The sequence below is a fragment of the Topomyia yanbarensis genome, chromosome 2 (assembly GCF_030247195.1).
Source record: "Topomyia yanbarensis strain Yona2022 chromosome 2, ASM3024719v1, whole genome shotgun sequence".
In the NCBI taxonomy this organism is placed as follows: domain Eukaryota; kingdom Metazoa; phylum Arthropoda; class Insecta; order Diptera; family Culicidae; genus Topomyia; species Topomyia yanbarensis.
This window is the reverse complement of record NC_080671.1, coordinates 404,680,257-404,691,190: the sequence shown is the minus strand read 5'-3', so window position 1 is coordinate 404,691,190 and position 10,934 is coordinate 404,680,257. Positions and strand designations below refer to the sequence as shown.

Here is a 10,934-nt window from a genome sequence, read left to right as displayed (position 1 = left end):
TTTAACTGGTGCTCAAGTGGTAAAAACGTTTAGATTTATTGCGGAAAAAAACGATGCCGAAGAAACATGATCGCTGATTTTTGAGAATGCATCACAAGTGATCTGTCCCTATCACTTGTGATGCATTCACAAAAATCAGTGAAATTAAATGCGTTTCTCTCCATCAAAATAGAAATCCATCATGTATTTTTTTTAGTTAGACCAGAGATTAATTGAGACGGCGGACTCACGAGTCTTCCGTGGCTCAAGAGGTACTAACTCCGGTAGTACTAGACGGTCCCTCGAAATGTCAAACAGAAAACGCGTTGATCATCGAGGATGCTTTGCTTTTCTTTGCTACGTGTTTTACAAATTACAAAATATACATCATAGAAACAGAGCATTCGAAACGTATCTGATCCTACTGGCTTCAGACACGACACAGTTTTCAAGAGGTTTTTATTAGTTTTTTCACATAAAACATGTAAATAATAAACGATAGTAAATAATGCGATATACTTATAATTAGGTACCTTTTAAAGTTATTGTTGTGGACTTTTTCGGTACCGTGTATAAATTTTGACAGCGACGATCCACTTTTCATGGTGTTTCTTTTGGTGATTCCGCTACCAACGGAAAAAAAGGAAAAGAAAACGCCATCATCGTGAACGCCGTGAAATGCGAAGAGCTTTTGTTGTTGATTGCTTACCAAAATGTGAAATTACAGTGTTGAGTCGTTTTTGGAACTTGATTTTCTTAGCTAGTTTGATAACATCCAGTGCTGGCTACTAGTTACGATAGTTAAGAAGTGAAAATTCATCCCAAAATGTCCGAATTAAACTCAAGGTAAGTCGTGAATATTGGGCTTTCTTACACCACTCAAATGTTTTCATCTTGTGGACTTATGCTGATTGTTACGCTAGTGTTAGTGACATGATCGGAAGGGATGAAAAGTTTTTTTTTGCGTTATCCTTTTTCGTGGATATAATTTACACAATACATTGAATAAAAATATGTTATCATAAGAGTCCGCGGCCCTTACACATTCAATATTATACTTGCCGTACTTGAAATAAAAAACGGTTCCCGTGGGGTCTTAGCTGTACGTGTGCGTGTGTATATTATGCGGTAGATTAGTTTTGACACCGTTGTTTCGTTTCATTCTGGCTCGGCATTTACCATAGCCACTACCACTAGCGTCGCCGCGAGCCACGGTGTAGTATTGTAGAAGGTGGAAATACGACACGTCCCACTACGCAGCTCAGCTACTCAGTTTGATTGTGGATGTCTTCAGCAGAAGAGCAGTCGGGTCGCGATTCAGAAAGAAAAGTGTTTTCGGCATTCGAAACCGTATCGCGGATAGCTGACCTTAATGGTGTTCTTCGACGGAAGTTGCAGGGAGATGAAATCGCCCCATGACTGGTTCAATGAAATCAAACAGAGCGAGAAGTGAAGTATCGTTTCAAGCCTCCCGATTTGGTTCAGTATTGATTGGTTCTGGTCAGCTCGACCTTGTTGGGGGAAAATATACTGAATCAGGGTAGTTAAGAAAATTCCCGACGAACAGTGATTCGAGAAAATGCCCGAGTTGAGGTGGCATCTGGAAAAGAAAAATTCAAGATAGTGAAACTGTTGGAAGAGATTAATCAGTAACTAATTGTGCAGTCTCCGTCGACGAATGGAGAAAATCGATAATTTAACCTCTGACAGTGTATCTGTGGCGTAAAGGGCAACGCAGTTGCTATTAGGGGAAATCGAGATTATTCCGGTGGTAATCTGAAAGATTGGGGGATGAATAATTTAATGAGATTTTTGATATTTCAGAAAAGTTGCGCAATTAGGTATTGTACGCCAGTTAGCGCTGTCTAAAAAGGAGTGTAAGATATGTATATGCACCATATGCCTGTGGTTTTTTGCATAAAATGCTATGGCGGTCGGCAGAGGCAATTTATGGATTAGAAAGCGAAGTCAATGCTTCCTGTAATATGAACATTGCAGTTAACGATGACGGTCAAGCGGTTGTTAGACCGATTGGCGTACCGTTTGTTGCACGGTATTTATATGAGTTGATACATAAATACCTTCCATTGATTTCATCGGAAGAAGCGGGTCATAAACCTGGGATGATGCATTGGTAATCATATAGTGTTATCTACGAAGGACTGCTACATAAGTGGATTGCCAGCAGTCGTTTGGATGAATTGCATACAAATCGAATCTGTATGTGTTAATATAGAATTTACTGTACACATTCTATTATTGCCGGCAAATTACTAACAAACGCACTGATAAGAGCGTCGGTGTTAAATCAATTTTTCGAACCAGATCATAGTTTGTTTTTTTTTGAGTGTATAGCGTAGGGAAACTTGTTTACAAGAGGTTTATTTAAATACCTGTATTTAAATTTAGGTTCGTGTTCTCATTTGCGCTGACTGGCATATTGGACATTGTAGTACATACATGAAAGAACCCGTTTTTTTCCTTTCATGTCTCACTCACCACACTTGAACCACTTCAATGCAGTTGGTACTTGGACGTTTTTTCAGCATCTATCATATCATAAACCGTCTTCGTAGTATTCAGGAACGGGATTCGTGTGATTACTTCGAATAGAGCATATCTGTCTAACGGGATATACTTTTTCTCTGATGCGTTGGGCATGGAGGAAGGAATTACAAGAATGCAAAACGTTTTTTTTTATAAATAGATTGTTTATTTTTCCAACGGAAATGAATCAGCATACGGCTGAAAATTTCCTTGTTGAAGCAAATGATAATAATTATGTTTAATCGCACCCGGTGTGTGCTGTGTTAACAGCAAGAAATGAAACATAAATTTTTAAGAATTACTCAGAGTGAAAGTAGAGCGGAGATGTCATTTTGGATCCAATCGAATCTGTCAATCAGAACAGTTGTTAAATGTTGCGGGCATGTGAATCAATAAATAATGTATTACAATGGACCATTACACGATGACGACATCAAATAAAAAAATCACAGCTCAGCGACCTTGTTTACACGGTGTTAGCTTTTAACCCTTAAACAGGCACGAAGTCTCAGAGGCCCGAAAGCTTGTGATTCTCTGGTTTGAATGAAATAGGAATGGTTCGAGCGTCTTCAGGTTTTCTTTTCTCTCACTGATAAATTGACAAAAAAGGTTTTAATTTTCACTGGGTATTAGAGGCGAAGCTTTTGTTTAAGGGTTAAAAGCGATTTGAACCGAGTTCCACGCACTGTGGTCGGTTAAAAACTGGCTTTCTAAACCGGCAAAAAGTGTGGTTAACATATTCAACCAATGTTCTATGTTGACTTCAAACTGTTAACGAAAAAACAAGGTTCCTTGAAAGAAAAGGTGCAATGCAAATTTTTCAGTGCATTTAAAGCGCTTTTCATAAGCAAATAACATCTACTTTATTTTATTCCATCGTGATCAGGAAATGCTTCTTACCAATTTTCACGGGCTATAATTTGCTATTTTTAATTTGTTGTAGGTTTCTTGAAAAACCTGCGATTGATTTGTTTCTCAAATTTGTAAAATGCGACTTATCCCCTGCGCTTTACAACACGGAATACTTCTTGGTCTAATTGCAACGGTAGATTGTTCTGAAACTATAAATAAAATCAAAACAAACTGTTACTGAATTCTTAGTGATGTTTTATTTATAGTGTATCGACAGTCGGTGTCCCTGATGGTGATCCTGAACTTGACTAGCATAATGTATACAATTGAGACTTTTTATGCGGGTATAACTTAGAAAATCCGCATATTACATGGAAATTTTGCATTAAAAAAAACGACTACCTAAAAATATGAGAACAAACCAAAAATCAGAATGCGTGTCGACTGATTTTCTCTCTGCTTTTTTTCATCGATCCTGGCACCAACACCGCAACAACAAGTAACGCCGGTACAGTAGCCAAGGTCGCCCTGTCTGCCAAAGTCGAGTGCATACTGGGACACAACAGTCAGAGTGGCACTATAGATTACCTCAATCCCCAAACCAAAGCTTAAGGCCTTTGCTACCAGCATTTATCAGTCGTCCCGGTATTGTGCGCGGGAATGGTGAAGGGGTATAATTGTGAACTATCATTATCGGCAAGTATACCTCATGTTCGAACACTTCAAGCGCTGATTCCTTTCACGCTTCATGCTTAATGTAGCCAACATCTCGTGTGCTGTTGTCGGTCCGTTACGGCTCTCTGCATTACACCTTTAGAGTTCAACGTATGCTAGGATGCGCTGCAGTTAGTATTAGGGAAGCCCTTGATCTCCCCGTCGTAGTCGAGCCTTCGTAGCCAGTTGAAAGCAGCAAGCACAAATAATTATCTTACTTGTCATGCATTTTTGCGGCTAAACAAAGTTTAGGGGAATTGTGGGAAAAACCGACACTGTGGGTAAAACCGACACCCCACAACTTTTCCTAGAAATCAAATTTTTATTCATTTCATAATGATACATTATGATTAGTACGTTTATGTAGAGCATTTGAAGAAAAATTGGATTTACGTTAGTGCGCCGAATGTCATAAAAATAAACAAAACATACGACAGCAGCGTTCATACTCGTCTGGATGTAAAATATCGTTGGTAGATTTTAAGGTTTTACCCAAACAAAAGCTTTTCAAATCACCCCATTTTTCAGTAGCTATTATTATCGGCCTTTCCTATGATCAACTAGGTGCATTGAACACGAGTTTGAAAAATTCAATATTTTTAATTGCTTTTATAAAAAAATGTGCGCTGTTGGGGTAAAACCGACACCCTTTGGTTAGGATAAAACCGACACGCTGTTAAGATGGTTGTGTTTACTTGCGATTCATAACAAAAGGCTGGGGATCTTTGTGACACTTCAATTACACTATTAGCACACTATAGTAATAGCTGAAATGCACAGAAATACTTTTATTGTGTTTATTTCCTATAAGTCTCTTTAAACATCAAAAATTGGAATTTTTGCTTATCTAATTCTGTCGAAGCTTTTGCTATTTCTCCAAAAAGCTCATCAAACCGAATTTCTAGAGTTTTCTTGGTTTGTCATAGACGAACTTTATCACAATGAGACAATGATATTATGTATACCCCAATAGATCGCTGATAATCAGAGTCCGAAAAATCAAATCTGAAAAAGATAGTTTTACTAAGAAATGTGTGTGTGTCACTTATAAGTGAATGAATCCAATTAGCAGAACGTAGAACGCTTGCAAATCTTCTCTTTCGAAATAAAATGACACTGGAGATTGCAATGATGTGCGCAAGGATTATTTGGAAATACTCATATCAATAAATAATCCTATAGCATAAAATACTCTTATTTATAGTACTACGCTTTCGAACTTTCTTCCCCTCACTACACGATGAAGCAATAAAAAGCACATATTTTGCATCATACATGCTCACACTTTATTAATCACGAATATATCTAATTTTTAATAAAAATAAAGATTTTAATAAAGTGGAGAGAAAATAAATTAAAGGGGGTGTCGATCTTACCCCTATAGGGTGTCGGTTTTCCCCTTAGTGCCTACAAAAAGTCACTTTGTTTTCCAAGTTTTACAACCAATAATTTTTAATGAAATTAATTTTTCGAAGCGCTGAAAAAATTAAGTCTTGTTAAGAATTTTCTGAAGAAGAATTGTGCATTAAAATTATAATTTTATTGGTTTTGTGGCAACTTAGAAAAAGTGTTAAGCTTAAGGTGTCGGTTTTAACCATAATTCCCCTATGTCGTTTTTTATGAGGTAAACTTTGTCACATTCTACTTCTACTGCTGTCAAAATGTTGGATCTTAGAATTTGAACTGGCGCAGTTACAGGCTGGCGCAAAAAAGGCATTAGATAATTCACATATTCTCACGAAATGTTGGGCGAGTAATGGCGTTTTCATTCAATGCATGTTTTCATTCTCCTCCTATTATTGCACCAAGCGAACATGCTAAAACGAATGACTCGACTCAAAATAGACCCTGGCACCAATTAAGCGATAGTAATTATTGTTTTATGTGTAGCAATATTTGAAAACTTTTTTATTGTTAATTAGCAAATACTTTTTTGAGGGTGAATGGAGAACAGTGAGTCTATGTAAGGTATGCAAACTTGGCTCAATGGAACTACATATAGAAGCTACTCTTGGATATCACATACATTTGGAGCAACATCAGATGTTTCTTCAAACTGTTCTCAACCCCTATTCGGCAACTTTCACGCCGCCACCCGCGTTACGGCTTGGTAAGGCCAAACTGTCGAAGGGGGTCAATTAAGACTATCTGGCGTATTCTTGATGGTCACATCATTAGCGTTTCTGCGCGAGAATCGACAGACAGCCTTAGTTGGTTATAGGGTCAGGGAATATGTTTAACGTGATAAATAATGTCTTTTTCGCTTCAGATAGTTGATATTCGAGCCAGTAGAACTTCTTGAGCGTCTCATATTCAAGTTCCAACGAAAATTGAGGATTCGATGAGACGGTCGACCGACGGCGTCGAAATGCCGCAGCGGTAAGCAAGTTTTACAAGAAGGAATGAGACACTTATTACTGCCATTGAAATGAGATTTGTAAGCAGCACTAACAAACATCTAATTTTAGGAACTGTACGAGATGGCGCTGCGCATGTGGCCTACGACTGGCACGGTCCATTCTCATTGGTTCGGAAATCTTCTTGGCTGGCTGGTAGATATGTGCTCCTACTTGCAAGTTGATCAATTCAGGTATGGGGCTAGTTTAGGAAAGGAGTGCAGGACTGGCACCTAAGGGATAGTTAATTATTCAGGACTTAATTATTTAACTCGACCAAGCACACCGGCTCTCAGAAATGATAAGCAGCCCTTTCGTGTCGGTGTGGTCTGTTCGAGTCGAACCAGCCGGACAATAGGTTCGGGCAAACTTTATGGGGAATAGTGGATGAATATTTCTTATGTCCTTTATGGGCAGAGATTCTTTTTGCGAAGCCCTAAAATACCTTCAGTCGTCTAGCTACTCAACATAATGATAATAAAAAAAATTGAAGATTTTCCTGGTTCATAATGTAATGAGTACGTACATTGACTAGAACAGGGATAATCGAATTCTGTTAAAAGATAGATATGAAACAGAACAGTTGTTTTTACACTTTATTAGACAAGCATGACAGTGGTGTTGCAACATGATAATTCAATCTGATGCAACAACCATTTAAACAATCATTAATACACACTTGCACAGAAAGAATAACTGGTAGAATAGCTGGAGGGTATTTAGTATTCGTTGACATTACAGCCCTCTCTGATTTACTTAATAGTTGATTGATCCGCTTCAGACCTAGGGGAGCCAAGAGAAGAAGACAGAAGCGGAATCAATGCGAAGTTCTATTTGCATCATAGACGAATTAGCACACGTTGTCGCGAGCAGGATACTTTGGACTAGACAAAATAGAGGACTTGACGTTACACACTTCGAGACAAACAGGCCGAGACAAATTTAGTCCTACTCCCGAAGACCGTTGTTTACTTGGCATACAGTTGCTAATTCGTCCGATTTTGAAAATTTTGTCTCGCGGGACGGACCAAGATCCCTTAAGCTATAAGCTGCAGTCCTATCAGTGCGCTAAAAAAAGATATTACACAAATATTTCCATAGAACTATTATTGATAAAAGAAAACAATATTTCACATATAGCGTTATTATGATGTCGCTATTTTATAGAATATAAAAATAGGAGAGATTTTGATTTGGCAGAAGGGCTCTTAGCAGACATTTCGCATAACGATTATTTGGCATAATGGACATTTGAATTATTTTTATTTCCAGGGTATCATTTAGAACAATTTCTAATGTGCGCCGTTTGATATAACGGACATTTGGCACAATTATTTTTTATCTCCAGAGTAACGGTCATAGCATAATTTTTATTTTGCATAAAGTGAGCGTCATTTGGCATAACGGACTTTTGACATTATTTTGAGTAGAGCACACTGAAGGTCATTTGACATATATTCTTATCTTCGAGGAAAAAACATAACTAGAAACTGTGCGAGAAGTGAGGTGATTTGGCAAAATCTTGAGCCGTGCTACTGCTGATGGTACTTACTTTTAGGTTCTTGGATTTTCAGGTACTTTAATTTAGCATAATTGGTCGTTTGGCATAGCTATATTTACATTCTATAACATTACCCCCAAAAACCATTTCCCAGAAAATAGAATGTCGACACTTTTTTCCTTGAAATACATTTTACAAAAAGTACCAATTCCCGGAAAATTTATCTACAGAAAAAACCAGAAAAAATTTTCCCAGAAAGAACCAAAATCCCGAAAACTTTTTGTCAGAAAGTACGTAAACCAGTTGACCAAAAATTCTAAATTTTTCAACAAAGTTCGAGTTATTTTAAGAATTTTCAAAGTACTCAAAGTGCTATTCGGCAAAAGTTTGTCTTTGGTTTAGTAGTTCTTCAATGGCGGAACGTGTGAAGTGTTGGAATAAAGAGAGGGAGGAGGTTTAAAACATTTTCCAATATGAAACTTTTGAAGCTTAGTATGAAGCATCTGGTTTGGCAAGCTATCTGCAACTGTGACTTGAAAAGTTGTATTCTTGTAACCGGGACCATGAACCAGGAAAGTTTGTCTTCATTTACTTTATTCATAACTGACCATCATATGAATGGGCTCAATGAAATGCTTGAAATTGGATACATTAATCGTAGCCACTAGTTCGAAAGAAAGTGTTTGAGTATATCGGGCGGACAAGAATTTCACAAATTTACTTGCAAGATTTATTTGCATACAGATTCAAAAAACTGCTCATGTTTGAAAGTAAACCGAGCATACGCGAAGATCACAGGTTTGCTTGCAAAGGGCCGCCGCTTCCGACGACTAATCTTCAGCAGCTTTACATTATTTCAGTGCCTTGAGTTAAGTAATGCGCAAAGCTTTGACTTCAACACATGACCTTACATACTATTATTTTAAAATCCACCAACAAGTGCTAAACACGGTTTCATATTATTCTATTCTAGGAAGAGAGGAAGGGTAAACTAATGGTAAATGGATTCTATAGTTTAAAAGTAACTAAGAGTCTCCGTTAGGGGCTCTCAAAAACATTTGAGTTGTAGGATGGTTGCTGTTTTTAGAAGCAATAACCATACCGTCCTACACAATAAACGTAATAACCATGATTCGAATTCGATTTATGTAGAAGAAATTTCGTATCGAAATGCACTGAAACGAAAAACTGACATCAGTTTGCCTTTTGAAATCTCACGTTCTAAAAACTTTGCCTAATGAAATTTTGTCTTTTGAAATTTCGCCTTCCAGAAAGTTTGCCTTATGAGATTGCGTCTTTTGGTTTTTCAGCCTTTTATATTCGGCTTTATGTATATTGGGCCTTATAATTTCCAGCCATGCATTCTCGACCCTATTAACCTAATAAATTCAAACTTCGAAAAATTTTCGAGGGTGAGCAGGAGCACCTCCTTAAATTCCATAAAAAGTTGGAATATAATTTCCAAGGTATCCAGGAAGGTCAATTCGTGTACTGTGTACTAGTTTTCGTTCAAATGGGTGGATTCACTATCATCGTTTAGATGTTATTTTATATGCGCTGTAGCCTCAGCGTGTGTACCCCATATGGCATAATGGACGTTTGGCATAATGCTTATTGAGAGATAGAGCATAATGGACATATGGCATAATACCTATTGGGGATTGAAGGACACAGAAATTACGATTTATACCTTTTTGTAAAGAGAAAAAATTTTGGTATTTCAGACTTTCAGCTGGAGTTTCGGGGCTTTTTGTCAATTTTTTTTATTTCGATTATAGCGGTTTTAACCTTAAGGTCATTCGCCTCTTCGGGTTAGAAAAATCTCTTATGAAAAATTTCTAACCCTATGTGCGGGGTTGGGACTCGAACCCAGGTGCGCTGCGTACAAGGCAATCGATTTACCAACTACGCTACGCCCACCCCCTCCCAAAAATTCTTCCCCATTCTTAATAACTCCCTCACCCAGGTTGAGGGGGTTTGATGGTATCGCGATCATCATCAAGCATATTGCATACATAAGTGCTACCGAACCTCTCACAGACAATTGCTTTAAGATGTTTATTGCATTACGCCTCGAAAGTGGCGCATCGATGAAACCGAGAGGGCTTATGGGCCTTTTTATGTTTGGAGCGTTTAGCTGTCAAAAAACGAATCCAATCGAACATTGCCTATCCTTATAACATTGGACGTGTTGCCACACAACGCCGGGGCATACCTTGCCAAAAATGCTGTTTTTCTCTCCGCAGTTCTCTTACTAGAGTTTTTCTACTCGCAACCACTAGCCTGTGCGCGCTGACGTGGCCGGTTGGCGGGTCGACGTTGATTGACTTTTGCAGTCGGCTGTGTTTGATGACCTTATTGCACAGCTTAATGTCAGTGTTGGTGGAGGGGCTCACAGTGTGTCCATTTATCGGTCGTCTTCGTCATCGTGCACAGGCTCATTAAATGAATTTAATAAATTAATAAATACATAAGTAGAAATCTATTTATTTATTTATTTATTTATTTTCGTCAAGCATATGTAGACTACAAAGAATGGTTTTACAATAATCGGTGACGAATGAAAATCTGCATGGATGAATGGGCGGTTTGTTCGTTTGACGTTTTCAGCTGCGTCAATGAATATTGAAAATGAATGCGGCTGAATATGATCAATTTTCATTCAATGAATTTGAATATTTTTAACTCGGTACTACACCGTTCTTGAGCAGAACCAATTGAGATTGCAAAATGTTCAATGAAGCAACATGCTTGGGAATAACATGATGAGTCACATTGTGCAATCTATATTGATCATTGCATACTGATTAATACTGACGCCGGCCACGTCCGAATGCAGATCTACTGGGAAAGGAAGGAATGTTAGTCCGATGCATGCCGCTGCTAGAGGCCGAGGAATCCTCTGCACCACCACATGTATCACGGGAAGGGGAGAGTTGTTAGTA

At 38.1% G+C, this 10,934-nt stretch overlaps 1 protein-coding gene across 2 annotated transcripts in view; it reads left to right on the top strand.

The window, feature by feature from the left end:
- The first annotated feature begins 628 nt into the window (after positions 1 to 628).
- Positions 629 to 10,934, top strand: part of LOC131684993 (uncharacterized) — a 34,101-nt gene continuing 23,795 nt past the window's right edge. The window contains exon 1 of one of the 2 annotated variants that reach the window (XM_058968308.1): positions 629 to 825. In XM_058968308.1, coding sequence (XP_058824291.1) covers positions 806 to 825 — 20 coding nt within the window. In that variant the 5' untranslated portion in view covers positions 629 to 805. Of the gene's footprint in view, positions 826 to 1,267; positions 1,429 to 10,934 lie in introns of those variants that run through there. The other variant, XM_058968307.1, reaches the window with a different exon arrangement.